Genomic DNA, 14999 nt, shown 5'->3' with positions numbered 1-14999 from the left:
ACACACACACACACAGACACACACTGACACACACACACACACACAGACACACACACAGACACACACACAGACACACAGACACACACACACACACAGACACAACGCATCCACACCAACACATCCACGTCCTTGAAAACCTTCGCCAACTCCTCGCAAACATCAAGCACAACCTCTACCGACAGCACAATCTTGTGTTTGTGCACCTTGCCATGCCAAAACATGTTTGACATGTCACAGCAAATACATAGCTGAGTCAGCACTTTTCCGTGAACGCGTCTGGATTCGCCCGCAGCCACAAACCCCGCAAACCACCAGCAAACACCCATGCTCACCACCACACATACACTGGTCCTGCCCCACCAACACATACACGCGGTGATGGCGACTACAAGTGCGACGATGAAGCGGTGATGGATCATTTTCCTCACTGGATCAACCAAGCAACCAAGCAAGCAACCAAGCAAGCAAGCACTCGCTCCATCTCCCTTCCTTCTTTCTTTCAGCAGCAACAAACAACAACAACAAACAGCAACAAACAACAGCAACATGGCTCCAACTCCCACCACCACCGCCACCACCACCGCCACCAACGCTGCCACTCCACTTGTCGCCACGTCGCCGGTGGAGCGCACCCAGTCCATGGAGGCAACTGTGACTGAGGGCAAGGCGTTCCTGAACAAGCTGTGCGGCGATCTCGCTGCCACCACCTGGACTTCGAGTTTGGCTTCTGCTTCGACTTCTCCTTCATCTCCTTCGACGCACATGGTGCTTCGCCCACGCGCCTCGCGCAAGAAGCGGGCCATGGCCGCCCGCCTGGCCTCCCTGCCCTACAAGCTGCGCCGCCTTCCCCAGCGCCTCGGCACGGCCACGGTGACCACTTCCACCACCACCACCATCAACGACAGCAGCAGCGGGCCGCGTTCTGCGCCTGCGACACCTCGCCGCATGGCCACGCCTTCGCCCAAGGCGGCTCGTCAGCAGAACAGCAAGCGCAGCAAGGCGAGCAAGAAGCGCCTGCAGCGCAAGACCACCATTGAGCAGACACTCATGGACTGCATGTACCACGACCTGCTGCTCCTCCACGTCTTCAAGGCCCTGCAAGAGCAGCAGCAGCAGCAGCAGCGACATGGCCGCCTTTCTGCTGCGCTGCTCCCATCGCGCGCCCTCACCCGCGCCGCGCTCGCCAACGCCAACGCCACGAGTAACGATGAGGCGCAGGCAACAACAGCCACGACGAAGAAGACAAACGCCACGCAGCAGGCCAGCCCACGTCGCAGCCCACGCCGCAGCCCACGCCGCAGCGGGCTTCGTCGCTCTCGCCGCCACAAGCGTCGCAGCACCACCATGGAGCAAGTGGTCATGGACGGCATGAAGTTTACGCCCATCTTCTCCGGCAAGACGCGCGCTTCCTCCACCCCGGTCTCCCCCGCATAAACGTGCTCTGTGTGTGTGTGTGTGTGAGTGAGTGAGTGTGTGTGTGAGTGAGTGTGTGTGTGTGTGTGTGTGTGTTTTCTTCCGCTTTGCTTCGTTCTGCTTTTGCTTATTTGATTGCTTCATGCATTGATTGACTGCTGAATGAATGAATGTCGTGTGGTTGTCAATCGCTTCACTTCAGTTCAGTTCACTTCACGTTGGTGTCAACCGGTCATAAACAAGAAAGAAACAAACACACGACATGACTGCAAGCAGCTCGGCTGACCTTTTGAAACACCACACAGCTCAAAGGAAGGAGAAAGAGGAGGGTGTAGCTCGAACTGTGATGTGTGATGTGATGTGGTGTGATGTGATGTGATGTGGTGTGGTGTGATACCATCGCAGCAGGCATCCACGCACACAACACACACACACACACACACACACACGCATCCACCCATCGACACACACATCACACATACACGCACACAACACACACACACACACGAACATATGCGTGGTCAGATGTAGCAGTGCTTGCGGGCCTGCTCCGTGAGCTCGTCACGAGCAGACGGGTGGGCGATGCTGATGAGGGCGCGGCAACGGTCGGCGGTGTTCATGCCCTTGAGCTCCGCAATGCCATACTCCGTCACCACCGTGTCCAGGTCGTTGCGCGTGATGCTCACCTTCGCCCCAGGCATGAGCTCAGAGACAATCTTGGAGCTGCCGCGCTTGCTCTGGCTGCGCAGGGCGATGATGGCCCGTCCACCCGGCGACCGCTGTGCGCCAATGTGCGTGTCCGCGGCCCCGCCCACGCCGCTCAGCTCGCGGTGGCCAACAGACTCGCTGCACACCTGGCCCGTCAGGTCCATCTCCACGCACGTGTTCACAGAGACCATGCGGTGGTTGTTGCCAAACACAACGGGGTCGTTCACCTGCGAGCCGGGCTTGAAGATGACGCCCGGGTTGTTGTCAATGTACTCGTACAGCTGCTTGGAGCCCAGCGCAAACGCGCCCACCATCTTGCGCGGCCACTGCGACTTGCAGTTGCCCGTGATCACGCCGGCCTTGGCCAGGTCAACCACGGCGTCGTTGATCATCTCCGTGTGCACGCCCAGATCCCTGTGGTTCAGCAGCGCGTGCGCCAGCGCATTGGGGATCCCGCCAATGCCAAACTGCAGCGTGGCGCCGTCCGGGATGAGCGTGGCCACGTGCTGCGCAATCTGCATGTCAATCTCGTCCGAGGGCCGCCGCTCCTCCGTCAGCAGGTCCAGCGTCGAGTTCTCCTCGGGCTCAATCAGGTAGTCCACGTCGCTCAGGCGCAGCGTCGTCGCGCCGTGGCAGAAGGGCATGTTCGGGTTCACCTCCAGCACCACCTGCTTGGCGTGCAGCAGCGCCTCCACCTCGTACACGGCAGAGGGGCCCAGGCTGACGTACCCTTGGTCCGTGGGCGGCGTGCACGTGCCCCAGAACACGTCAATGGGCTTGCGGCACAGGAGCGGGCCCCACTCACGCAGGTTGTGCGGCGCATAGTACACGACGCCGTGGCCCTGCAGGTTGCGCACGGCGTGCGTGAGGAACATGGTGGTCAGCGACAGCTTGCCCTTGAGCTGCTCCTGTCGAAAGGCGTTGTAGGCGCGGTTCGGGTTGGCGCAGTACACCTGCACGTTCTCGCGGTCCTTGACAAACGTCTCCAGCTTGGAGAAAAAGCCGTGCGGCTCAGAGACGGCCATCGCCGTCACAATGCGGTTGTTGGATTGGATCAGCGACGATGCCGCCGCATCCAGCGTCACCAACTTGGGCGCCTTCCTCAGCACAGATGCCATTGTTGCTGCTGTCGCGGAAAGGGAGCAGTCAGCGGAAGCCAGGGGTGGAGAGGGTGGTGGTTGTGGTTGTTAGGCAGAAATAGGTGTGTGTGTGTGTGCGTGTGTGTGTGTGTGGTGGTGTGTGTGTGTGTGAGGTGGTCAATGCATGCATGAATGAATAAATGAATGACAATGACCAGTCACATCAGCCATGCATGCTGTTGCTGAGCTGCAGCTTTGTCGGCGCTGGCAAGCTTCCCAACCAGCCAACCCATTCACCCTCACGCATATCGCTCACTCGCCTAAGCTTGCTTCACACACATCGTGCCGCACACACACACACACACACACACACACACACATCACATCATCGATCATGCTGCACATTATGTCACCACTACCTACTTCGTCAGCCCTCGTGTTGGGCACTGTCAGTTTTTGGTCGGGGACGTGTTGGAAATGAAGCAAGACGGAATGTTCACAGCGATCGCCCTGTTGCGTCGCCACCTGCCGGGCCTATGATGCCCCTAAACGCACAAATTGCGTCAGACGCAGTACCGAGCATGAATTCAGTTGCTGCAGGCCGTATAGACTGAAATCAGGCTCAACTGAAACCAGTCTACATCCCTACTGAAGCCAAACATGTCTGAGGCAAAGCGGAAAGTTGCTGCGGAAGCAGTTGCCGGCACAAGTGCGTCGCTGATGTCGCTGATGATGGGGGGATGGTCTCTCGATGTGATCCTTGCACTCACCCTCTTGCGCTCACCCTCTTGCGCTCACTCCCTTGCGCTCACTCCCTTGCGCTCACCCTCTTGCGCTCACTCCCTTGCGCTCACTTTCTCTCCCCCCCCCCCCCTTAGAGCGGGCAAAGGGAAACGTGAACGCAGACATTTGCGCGTTTCTCAACGAGCTTGCAGACTACGAGAAGAACGTCTCGCGCCACATCCACAAACACAACGCATACCGCAAAGCAAGCAGAGCCATCGCCGCCCACCCATCCAGGTGTGCGTGTGTGTGTGTTTGTGTGTGTACGAGGGGATGGTATGCAAATGTGCCTTTGTGCAAGCGTGTTTTGTTTGCTTGTTTGTTCATTGTTTTTCTGATATACAGATGCACGCAACAACAACAACAACAACACCACCACCACCACCACCACCACCAACAACAACAACACACATCTGCACATGCTCATACTGACACATCTCGCCCATGCCATTGCTTTTGCCCATTCGCCAGGATCAGCTCTGGCAAGGAGGCAAAGGCCTTGCAGGGCGTCGGGGAGAAGATTGCAAAGAAGATTGACGAATTCCTCAGCACGGGCAAGCTCAAGAAGCTCGAGGACATCCACGCAGATCCAACGTCAAAGGCTATCCAGCTGTCAGCTAATACTCTTTGCTTTTGTTTGTATGTGTGTGCGTGTGTGCGTGCGTGTGTGTGTGCGTGTGTGTTTTGTGTGCGTGTGTGCGTGCGTGTGTGTGTATGTGTGTGTGTGTGTGTGTGTGTGTGTGTGTGTGTGTGGCTGTGTTTTGTGTGTGCTCTTGTTGCGCAACACGCACGTCTTGCATGTGTTGATGACCAACGGTGGTGCAGATGTGGTGCAATGCAGCGACGCGCTCTCATGTTGTGGTCGTTGTTTGAGTTGCAACGCAGTATTGCCAGCGTCGTTGGCTTTGGACCAGCCGCAGCCCGCAAGTTTGTTGACCAGGTCAGTGTCATGTGTGTGTGTGTGTGCGAGAGCGCACACGCATGTGTGGAGGTGTCTGTCTTTGCTATTGTGGCTTGGGGCACTCCTGTCTTGCTTTCCTCATCTCTACACACGACACATTCATGCAAACACGCACAACACAACACAACACACACACACACACACACACACACACACACACACACACAATACACGTGCACGTGTATTTGTGCCAGGGGGTGACGACGCTTGAGGAGCTGGCAAAGCAGTCGGGCCTGACCAGCACACAGCGCATTGGGTTGAAGCACCACCACGACTTTGAGGAGCGCATCCCACGGGATGAGGTCGACAGGCTGCGCAAACAGGTCAGGAAAGGACACAGCTCCCTGTCGTTGTGCGAGGCCATCCTGCTTGTTTGCTTGCTGATACATAGCGCTCGTGCCAAGGCTCACCTACCAAGCCACATCACATCGTGCAACGACTACCTATGGATGTACATATCCTCACAGGCGTTTGCAATCATCTCCGAGGTTGATCCAAAGCTAACGGCGGAGGTGTGCGGGAGCTACCGTCGTGGCGCCTCTTCGTCCGGTGACATTGACATCCTCATGACGCACCCAGAGTCAGTTGGTAGGCAGGGGGGAGGGGGGAAGGGAGCTACGTGTCGGCTTGTGTGAGGATGTGCACATGTGTACACATTCACGCGCAATTTCACACGATCACACACACACACACACACAACACCACGCTTGCCAGGTTTACGTCTGAGCACAAGGACGAGAAAGGCAAGATCACAAAGCCGCGGTTTGCTGGCCTGCTCGCAAAGGTTGTCGCTGCCATGCAGAAGCACAAGTTCGTCACAGACTCGCTCAGCTGCGGCCAAACAAAGGTGTGTGTGCGTGCGTGCGTGTGTGTGTGTGTGTGCAGACTACTCGTATAATGCGTGGTTCGGGTTATCTATTCATCAGCGTGGAACCACCTCACCACTGCCCACCCACGCTACCATCATTCCACCACCACCCACGCTACCATCATTCCACCACCGCACAACCACGACGACGTCCAGTTTATGGGGGTGTGCCGGGACCGCGAGGCGCCCAAGGCGGGCGAGGGCAAATACCGCCGCATCGACGTCCGGTTCTGGCCGGCGGACCAGTACCCGCTCGCACTCCTCTACTTCACGGGCAGCGACGAGCTCAACAAGGACATGCGACGAAAGGCCATCGACCTCGGCTTCCACCTCAACGAATACGCAATCAGGTGTGTGTTGTGGTTGTGGTTGTGTTGTGTTGTGTTGTGTTGTTTTGTGTGATGACACCTCTGCGTCTGCATCTGCGTCTGCGTCTGCGTCTGCGTCTGCGTCTAGGTCTGCGTCTGCGTCTGCGTGCCACACCTCAGCCACACACTCCTTGCAACCGCTCATGTCCTCTTTTCTCCTCGCATCAGGCCCATGGGCGAGAAAGGGACAATGGGGGATGCGCTGCCCGTCACCTGCGAGAAGGATGTGTTTGACTATCTCGACATGAAGTACTTGGAGCCCTCAGAGAGGTGACGGTGGTGGTTGTGTGCATCAGCTTGCAGACAAGCTCTGCATGGCATGGTACATTACATTCATTACACGTGAAACCTTGCTCACACCATGCTTTCAATAAACGACATTCAAAGTTGCAGGGCTCAACAAAAGAGAGAAGCACCACCTCCAATCACACGGCACATGTGCAAACCCGTCTTCTTCAACATCTGAATTCAGTGCAACCATTGTTTCTTGTGTTACATTCCCCCTTCCCCTTCATGTTGCATGGACCAACACTGAAATGCATCATCACATCACAACAAGCACGGCAACAAGGGAAGGTGTCAAATGAATGACGCACACACACACACACACACAGGCATGGAGCTTGGAGCGCTTGAACAACAAGCCAACTCCCAAGCAAAGCAAACACACACACACACACCGATGCAAACGGAGGATATCGAATCAAGAAAAGCGGGGAAGAATCTGGGGCCAAATACACGCGCTCACGCTCACGCACACGCACACGCACACACGTAGGAAGAGACGACAGGAAGCGAAATAACAAAGCAAGCCACTCATACGACTCAAAACACAGGACAAGAGAGAAAAACACGATTGTGGTGCCTCACTCGTCCTTGGACTTCTTGGACTTCTTCTTCTTCTCGCTCTTGGGTGTGTCCTGCAGCAGTTCAAAGAAGCAAAAGCGCGTCGAGGCACGAGGCGTAAGGGCATGCCAAGGATTGCAGCTTGCAGTGCATGCAAACAAAACAACGACAGGAACTTTAACATCACAATGACCGCAAGACAACGCAATGTCAGTTGCACCCAAAGCAGCCATAGCACCACACACTTACAGCGTCCTTCGACTTCTTCTTCTTCTTCTTCTCGCTCTTGGGTGTGCTTGGCTGTTGGTGTGCAAAGAAACGCAACACAGGCACGCAGACGACATGAGCAAATCGTAGAAAGCAGCGGCGACCCCCAAAGCACAAGAGCGAATAAAACCGCAAGCACGGTCAAGGAATGCAAACGCACAGGCGCACATTCACAAAAATTGTATCACAACCATCACAACGCACCTCGTCCTTGTCCTTGCTCTTTTTCTTCTTCTTCTTCTTCTCGCTCTTGGGCTCATCCTGTTACACAGACACACAAACACGCACACACACACACAAGCCGCAGGAGAAAAAGCAAGGTTGAGCGGCATGCAAATAGAAGGCTGCAGTCGATCCACAACACCAACGTGCATTCACACGCAGCTGCAAACAGAAACACACAAACACCAAAGACACGCACACACACACACGATGACGACGATCTCAATTCACAATGGCCACATAAAGGTCGCTCCAAACACGTCAACACACACCTCTGTCTTTGCCTTCTTTGACTCCTTCACGGGCGTGGATGGCTCAGACACGTCCTCCGATTGCTTGCGCTGCAGACATTACACAAAAATCAGCAACCAGTGTCAGTCGGTCCCAATGGTGGTGCGCCCAAACACACACCCCCCCCCCCAAAAAAAAACAATCAGTCCAAGGCACGATCACACACGATCACACACACACACACACACACACACACACACACACACACACACACACACACACACAGGGATGCAACAAAACTGAAAAAGAGAGCCATCTACTTCCCCTCTCTTTTCCAATGGCAAACTAGCGTGACACACCTTCTTGGCCGGGTTGCTGTCGTCTGCGTCCTGTGTCTCTGTTGCAGCGACGGCGGCAGCAGCAGCTGCGTAGTCGACGTAGCCGTTGAGCCAGTCCTTGGGCGTCTTGTCGTTGGGGCGGCCGTACTTGTCAAGCTTGCCGGCCTGGATCAGCTTCTTCTTGGCGGCGGCGCGAGGGCCAAGACCCCACTGCCGCGGGTATGTGTCACGCTCCATAATCACACGCTTGATCTTGGCAACGACGCCGTGATCGCACGTCGCCATCACAGCAGTCGTCATGCACGCAATGCCTGTTGTTGAGGGCGCGGGAAGGTGGAGAGAAAGAGTGTGTGAAGTGTGAGCGGGTGGTGGCAAACCGCGAGAAAGCAGCGTACTTGAAACCTATCATGTTGTAAAGCATTCACACTGAACGATACGACGCACACACACACACAGACGCACACACACACAAGCACAAATGTAAACGCATCCTCTTACACCAACACACACACACACACATGTGGGGAAGCAAACGTACCGACGGCAACAGCCTCGCCCTTTGTCGTGAGGATGACGCACTCCTCGTCAATCTCAATACCGTCCGCATACCGCAACAGTCCAGGAATCATCTGCACACAAGCAGATAGTGTTGTGAGCGCACACACACATTGCAAAGGGGAAAAAGGGAGAGCTGGTGCGTGCGTGCGTGCATGTGTGCGTGAGTGTGTGTGTGTGTGTGGGGGGGGGGGAGATAATCAGCTGGGTCGCAGCCGCGTGGGCCGTGCCACTCACGAGCTTGGCGCCGTAGCAGATGGCGTTGACAGCGCTGTCCTTAACCACGACGCGCTTGTGTCCCGTGAGCAGAATCTCCAGGGGTTGGATCTGTGGCACACCCAAAGCACAAGCACATGATAGGGTGGTGGTCAGTGTTTTGCATAACACTTGGCAGAGGCGGCACCATATGTGTGGGTGGAAACGCAGCAGCCCCACAGATGGCCTTGATAAGAGGCAAGCGAGAGGGCAGCACCTCACGCGGTACAGACGCAAAACCATGCGCACAAATCACAACGCAGCAGGGAGAACGCACCACACGGCGAAGGTAGGTTTGATCGCGTGTGTTTTCGTAGTGCCACTGTGCGTCGAGCACGTCGTGCATGGTGACGAGGTTGTCTGCCTCGCTCTGGATACCGGAGCGGACGCGGCGCAGCTCCTGCATGTGGCCGCCAACGCCGAGGAGGAAGCCAAGGTGCACGCACAGGGTACGGATGTATGTACCGGCCTCGCACTTGACCCAGAAGATGCCGAGGTGGCGGTCGTTGTCGTACTCGAGCAGCTTCGACTCGTAGATGGTGCGCACGCGCAGCTGGCGCTTGACGGCGGAGATGAGGGGCGGGCGCTGGAAGAGGGCACCGGTGAGCTTCTCCAGGGCCTGGGCAAGCGCGACCTCGCCGTCAATGGCGCTGTGGAGGCGAACAAGGCCGACGTACTCCTTGCCCGCGTTCTGCTGCGACTTGACCAGGCGCGTGGCGCGGTCGATGCACACAATCAGGCAGCCCGTGACCTTTGGGTCCAGCGTGCCGCTGTGGCCCGTCTTCTCCACCTTGAGAATGCGGCGGATCCAGGCGACAACCTCGTGGGAGGACGGGTTGGCTGGCTTGTCGAGGTTGATCACACCACTGCGCACATAGTCGTGGATCTTGCGCTTCAGCGGCGAGCAGCCGTTTGGCAGCGGGGTGTAGTGGTTGCTGCGAATGTTCAGCTTGTCAAAGTCCTGTTGTTGTGTGTTGTTGTTGGGGTGGGGAGGGAAGGGAAGGAGAGGGAGGAAAGGTGTGTGTGTGTGTGTGTGTGTGAATAAATGCGAGTGGATAAGAGGGAACAAGTGCGCACATGCGTGTGTTGTGTTGTGTTGTGTTGTGTTGTGTTGTGTTGTGTTGTGTTGTGTTGCGCTGGAGGAACAAGGTCGCAGCGTGTGATGGCAGATTTGGAACAGCCATCCCCAAAAAAGCCATCCCGTTTGATTTCACCCAACTCGCACACACACAACACAAGCACACACACAACACAGGCACACACACACACAACACAGGCACACACACACACAACACAGGCACACATACACACACACAGACCTTGAGGAGGAGAGGCCAGTCGCTGGCGTCGATGGTGGGCTTCACCTTCGACGGCTCAATCTGGAAGTCGGCCTTCCTTTGTTCATCCTGCACAAGTGGGGGTCATTGTGTGGACAGATGAGCATGATGAGCGTGGTGCGGTGTTGTGATGCTGTGTGGCGTGACAACGTGGCGTCTGCTGACACATGCACCCAGCAACGCAATCGCACAACCACCCGCACCCACACACACCCACGTACAAACATACAAACACACTCACACCCACACACACACTCACACTCACACCCACACACACACACACAGAGGGCTGCTCACCGCCACGCTAGTCATGGTTGCTGGTGGTGTTGATGGTCTGGTGGGGCTTCTTGCTGGCTGCTGCACAATCGCTGGTCGCTCAGAACAAACACACACACGATATGGACCTCGTGCTTTGTGTTATGTTAAGGGCAGGGGGAAAAAGGGCAGGCCCTGTGGGTTGGCAGTGTTTGGTCCTCGTGGGTTGACAAAGTGCGCATTGCAATGTACGTTTCGCACAGAAATCGTTTATGAAGCAAATAGTATCCACCACCCACATGCACGAATGAACAATTTATGGCGTCGGAGCCTGCACTTTCGCCCGCCACGGGTGCTGCCCTGCCGCCTCGCACTTGAGCTCGTGCATGGCCTCCATGAGCATCATGGTGGGCGGCGCCGTGTAGTGCGACGCAATCCACCACGGGCTGCTGCTGTCCTCCCCTTCCTTCGGTGAGTAGTACGAAAACTCAAAGTACCAGAACCCGGGGTCGTTGGCGCGGTACGTGTTACGCTCGTCCGTCAACGTCAGCACGAAGAAGCGCTCGCGCCCTTGCTCGTCCCGCGTATCTTCCGTGGGAATGCCCAGCCGCCGCATCGACACGGCAATCTCCCTGCGTGAGTCGAGAGGGGGGGGGGGAGGGAGATAGGGGGTGAGTAAGGGTCGAAAATGTAAGCGCTGCGTGTGTGTGCATGTATATGTTGTGTGTTGGAGCAAAGGGGATGCGAGAGAAGCCTAGAACTAGAAGAAGACAAGCAAACTAGCAAAGACGGAGGACAGGAATAGCCTAGCAGGAATAGAGAGAACAAGAAAACTAAGAAAGGAGAGGCAGAGAAGCATCGGCACACGCATGCATTGGCGGAACCAGACATGAAGCACTGTTGCTTGCCCTCCTGTTGCTGCACCACAAGCGCAACCACTCTTCTCCCCCCCCCCCCACCACAGCGCCACTGCATGCATGCTGCTCTGCTGCATGCAACTTCTCTCGTCTTCGTCGGCCGTCTCCCCTCAGTTTTCTCGTGCACTTTGTGCAACTTACATGTCGTCTGCAAATGTGTCGCCAGCACGGACCACCCCCAAGATGTCGTCTTCCATGGCCTCGCCAAACTGGCTCAGGGCATTGTGGGAGAGGATGGTGCCTGCTCCACCGGAATAGAACTCGTCGTCGTTGATCTTCAGCCGGCGCCCAAAGAAGTGGGGGTCCTTTGGCGAATACCCTGATACATGATGGTGAAGGGGAAGAGGAAGAGAAGACACGGTGGTGTGTAATGCCAGAGAGTGACTTGGGTGAGTGTGTGTGTGTGGGGGGGGGGAACGTAACTGGAAGACCTGTGGGTTGTTGCAGTCCAAACTACACCAAGCCTCCAATGCTGACACTTGCATGGTGGAAATGGCAGACACAAGGACACACACAAGCACGGAGCAGACGCGGATAGGGATATCTCCAAGCATACAACTTTCCTTCACACACACAGATACAGACAGACAGACAGACACACACACAGATAGACACAGATAGACACTGATAGGAACACACACATCCATACATGCACGCACGCACACACTTGGCGCACACATTTGACGCACACGCTCACCCTTGAGGAAGGAGCGGAGGTTGTCCATGTTGAAGAACGTGTCGTCGTCAGCACGAATGAACCAGTCGTACTTGTCAATGAGGTGCGCATACATGAATCCCCACGACATGATGCTCTTGCGCCAGAGAAAGTGGCGGTCCTCCTCCTCGCCAAGCGACAGCACAATCGTGTTCAGCCCAGCCTGGTGCTTGGTTGTCATGAACAGCAGCAAATCACAATCCCGGCCCCACGTCGAGTTGATCTGACGAGAGGAAATTGGAGAAAGCAGAGCGTTGGAAGGAGAAAGGTGAAGGAGGGAGGAGGGAGGAAAAAGGGAGGAAGCGGTAATGGTCAGGTCACAAGAGGAAACAAAACACAGCAAACAACCAAAACAGTGGTGAGACCAAACGGGAAGTTCAAACACATTGCCTGCAAGCAGGGGTTAAAGCGCATTGTCCCGTCCAGGCAGAGAAATGCAACCCCCCCCCCGCACAACAAGCACAGTACACAACACACAGACAGACAGACACACACACACACACACAGACACACACACACACAGACAGACACACACACACACACAGACAGACACACACACACACAGACACACAGGCACACACACACACAGACACACACACAAAGCTCTCGGTTGGACTCACCGCAAGGGCCTTGGTGTGGTGGTTCTTTGGGTTGGTCATCACCCAGCACGCGATACGATCCCGCTTCTCGGCGTTTTCGGTCGAGGCATCCTTGCCCGCTGCCTCCATCTTGCTCTTGGCGCGCGACAGCTGTTCATCTGCCTCTCGCTCGTAGATGAGGCCAAGGCTGGCACCCGTGCGCTTCGATTCCGCAAGCTGCTCCTCCTTGTGCCTGATCATGGCGCGTGCCTCGTCCGCACTGGGCATGAGGTCGAAGATGGTTGTGACGTTGTCGGAGATGGTCCACAGCTGTGTGCAGCTGGCGTCGCACTGCCGCACGACAACACGCGGGCGGTGCGTGGCGTTCCACGCCTGCAGCACGTCGTTGGCGTCAATGCACAGCTTTGTCTCGCGGTTGATGAGGAACCCGGCCTGGGACTGCGCGCCAGGGCGCACGTAGTTCCAGCGCTGGCCCTTTGCCTTCCTCGTGCACCTGTTGGCGACGAGGTCGTCTCCGACCGCCAGGCCCGTGCCGTCGAGGCAGTCGCCCTGGTCGAACGCCGTGTGCAGGCGCCCCAGCGAGTCCAGCAGCCAGTGCTGGTAGCTGCCGCCGAGCATGCAGTGGTTGAGGATGAAGTTGGTGCCGGACCCGTTGCGCTCAATGCACCACTCGTGCGCAAGCGTGGATGCCTGGATGCGTGATGGGTACTTGGCGTCCAGCATCTGGAAGTAGCGCGCCTTGGCTGGGTTCTGCCCGTCTTCGCGCGGCTCGTCAAGGCTGGGCCAGGACAGAATCTCCTGCGTTGCGGTGGTGTTGATGCCCAGCGCATCCTCAAACTCCTCGTGCGTGATGTTGCCGACAAGGTGCAGGTGCACCAGCATGACGAAATCCTCCATGGGCACCCTGGGCTCCGGGGGCGGGGTTGGCCCCTGCTCGTTCTGCTGCGCCGCCAGGTCCAGCGGCTCCTCCTTGTAGCCGTAGTGCCGGTTGAAGGCCTCTGTCAGGGAGCCAGCCTGCTCCTTGATCTCCTGCAGCTGCTTCAGCGCAGCGTCGAGCTTCTCCTGGCTGGTCTGCATGGGCTCCACCACGGCTGTCTCGAGCCGGCTCAGCTTCTCCTCCAGCTGTGCCATGCGCTCGTCTTGTTTGTTCACGCTGGCCAGTATCTCCTTGAGCACAGACGACCGACTGTCGCTGTCCAGCGCCTTCAGGGTCTCCATGAACTGGGCAAGCTGCTCTTGCAGCATGCGACGCTGTTCGCGCAGGTGCTTGTCCAGGGCAGCATCCACAACATCTGCCACAGCTTGCTGCTGTTCCTCTGGGGGTACGCGAGCCGGGGCGCGGGTATCACCCCTGTTATTGTCGTTGTTGTCGTTGTTGATGTTGTCGTTGTTGATGTGGTTGTTGATGTTTTGAGCGTGAGCGAGACGGTTGACGCTAATGTCAGCAGCAACGGCACCGGCACCGGTATCGGCCGCACCTGCGACGACAGGGTTGCCTGCAGGCATTTTGGGAAGCAGGGCTGGCGGTGGGCGGCGCTGCTGTTGCAGGCTGGTGGGGTCATTGGTGAGGAGGTCGCGCTGCATGAGCTGTTGTTGGTGATGGTGATGGTGCGTGTGCATGTTGAGGAGCATCAGGCAGGCCACCGCGGCCACACTCAGCAGTGCCAGCAGCAGTGACGGGGACGGGCTGCCCATTGTTTACAGTCGTTGGCGTTGTGCTTGGTTGTGATGGTGGTGGTCGGTGGTTGGTGGGTGGTTGTGGGTGGTTGTGGTAGGTGGTTGCGGTTGTGGTTGGTGGAACAGGAGAGAGAAGGCGAGGAAGGGAAGCGTGGGAGAGTTAAATGATGTGGTGGTGTGCAGATGTTGTCTGGATAGGATGGGTGAATTGGTTGCTTCACTTCTTTTTGCTGCGCTGCTGCGATGCTGTGCTGCTGCGATGCTGTGCTACTGCTGCTGCTATGCGATGTGAGATGAACTTGCTGTTGTGGTGGGTGGCGGTTGCCTGTGTGATGGCCGGGTTTGCTGGCGTCGTGCGTGAGCGACCAGCCACGTTCCATGGCTGCCTGAAATGCCACACACAGCAACGGCAAAACACGCACAACGACACGGCAACGAACTTTCAAGGAGCAGTTATTCGGTGCACCGAAGAAGTGAGACTGAAGTCAGTGGTGTTGTGATTGTGTGTGTGTGCTTTGTGTGTGTGTGTGCTTTGTGTGTGTGTGTGTGTGCTTTGTGTGTGTGTGTGTGTGTGTGTGTGTGTGTGTGTGTGTGTGTGTGTGTGT

At 56.7% G+C, this 14999-nt stretch overlaps 6 protein-coding genes across 7 annotated transcripts in view; 2 read left to right on the top strand and 4 right to left on the bottom strand.

Moving 5' to 3' along the window:
- The first annotated feature begins 46 nt into the window (after positions 1-46).
- Positions 47-1673, top strand: PTSG_03492 (uncharacterized protein). The gene has a single exon (XM_004995167.1). The coding sequence runs from the start codon at positions 547-549 to the stop codon at positions 1432-1434; it is 888 nt and encodes a 295-aa protein (XP_004995224.1). The 5' UTR covers positions 47-546; the 3' UTR covers positions 1435-1673.
- Positions 1531-3745, bottom strand: PTSG_03491 (acetyl-CoA hydrolase/transferase). Its single transcript, XM_004995166.1, has one exon. It carries the CDS (start codon positions 3237-3239, stop codon positions 1935-1937), a length of 1305 nt encoding a protein of 434 aa, XP_004995223.1. The 5' UTR covers positions 3240-3745; the 3' UTR covers positions 1531-1934.
- A 55-nt stretch (positions 3746-3800) lies between these two features.
- PTSG_03490 lies at positions 3801-6597 on the top strand. 2 transcript variants are annotated; one of them, XM_004995165.1, is made up of 9 exons: positions 3801-3909; positions 4079-4220; positions 4455-4595; positions 4869-4923; positions 5139-5267; positions 5412-5524; positions 5659-5791; positions 5969-6162; positions 6349-6597. In XM_004995165.1, the coding sequence occupies exons 1-9, from the start codon at positions 3861-3863 to the stop codon at positions 6452-6454; spliced, it is 1062 nt and encodes a 353-aa protein (XP_004995222.1). In that variant the 5' UTR covers positions 3801-3860; the 3' UTR covers positions 6455-6597. The 2 variants fall into 2 exon arrangements, with proteins under 2 accessions (XP_004995222.1, XP_004995221.1); XM_004995164.1 differs by lacking the exons at positions 3801-3909; positions 4079-4220; positions 4455-4595 and having other exon boundaries at positions 4633-4923.
- Positions 6598-7046: 449 nt separating this feature from the next.
- On the bottom strand, positions 7047-10543 carry PTSG_03489 (centromere/microtubule-binding protein cbf5; the record flags this gene model as incomplete). Its single annotated transcript, XM_004995163.1, has 10 exons — positions 7047-7100; positions 7276-7326; positions 7498-7554; positions 7788-7856; positions 8106-8395; positions 8623-8713; positions 8877-8966; positions 9172-9855; positions 10214-10300; positions 10529-10543. 10 exons carry the CDS (start codon positions 10541-10543, stop codon positions 7047-7049), a joined length of 1488 nt encoding a protein of 495 aa, XP_004995220.1.
- Positions 10544-10802: 259 nt separating this feature from the next.
- On the bottom strand, positions 10803-14412 carry PTSG_03488 (uncharacterized protein; the record flags this gene model as incomplete). The annotated part of the gene is made up of 4 exons (XM_004995162.1): positions 10803-11118; positions 11545-11722; positions 12101-12341; positions 12739-14412. 4 exons carry the CDS (start codon positions 14410-14412, stop codon positions 10803-10805), a joined length of 2409 nt encoding a protein of 802 aa, XP_004995219.1.
- A 199-nt stretch (positions 14413-14611) lies between these two features.
- The window catches only part of PTSG_03487 (ubiquitin carrier protein), a gene marked incomplete at its 3' end in the record, with an annotated part of 3140 nt that continues 2752 nt past the window's right edge, over positions 14612-14999 (bottom strand). The window contains exon 7 of the mRNA XM_004995161.1: positions 14612-14776. Within this exon, the coding sequence (XP_004995218.1) occupies positions 14612-14776 (165 nt within the window). The remainder of the gene's footprint in view (positions 14777-14999) is intronic.

Source organism: Salpingoeca rosetta (assembly GCF_000188695.1).
Source record: "Salpingoeca rosetta unplaced genomic scaffold supercont1.8, whole genome shotgun sequence".
In the NCBI taxonomy this organism is placed as follows: domain Eukaryota; class Choanoflagellata; order Craspedida; family Salpingoecidae; genus Salpingoeca; species Salpingoeca rosetta.
This window is presented reverse-complemented; position numbering and strand designations above follow the sequence as displayed.

Excerpts from the sequence above, each read along its gene's own strand:
- PTSG_03492 (XM_004995167.1), top strand. The coding sequence starts at position 547 with ATGGCTCCAACTCCCACCACCACCGCCACCACCACCGCCACCAACGCT.
- PTSG_03491 (XM_004995166.1), bottom strand. The coding sequence starts at position 3,239 with ATGGCATCTGTGCTGAGGAAGGCGCCCAAGTTGGTGACGCTGGATGCG.
- PTSG_03490 (XM_004995165.1), top strand. The coding sequence starts at position 3,861 with ATGTCTGAGGCAAAGCGGAAAGTTGCTGCGGAAGCAGTTGCCGGCACA. Across the intron at positions 4,221-4,454 it reads ATCGCCGCCCACCCATCCAG|GATCAGCTCTGGCAAGGAGG; the intron begins GTGTGCGTGTGT and ends CCCATTCGCCAG. Across the intron at positions 5,792-5,968 it reads TCAGCTGCGGCCAAACAAAG|TTTATGGGGGTGTGCCGGGA; the intron begins GTGTGTGTGCGT and ends GACGACGTCCAG.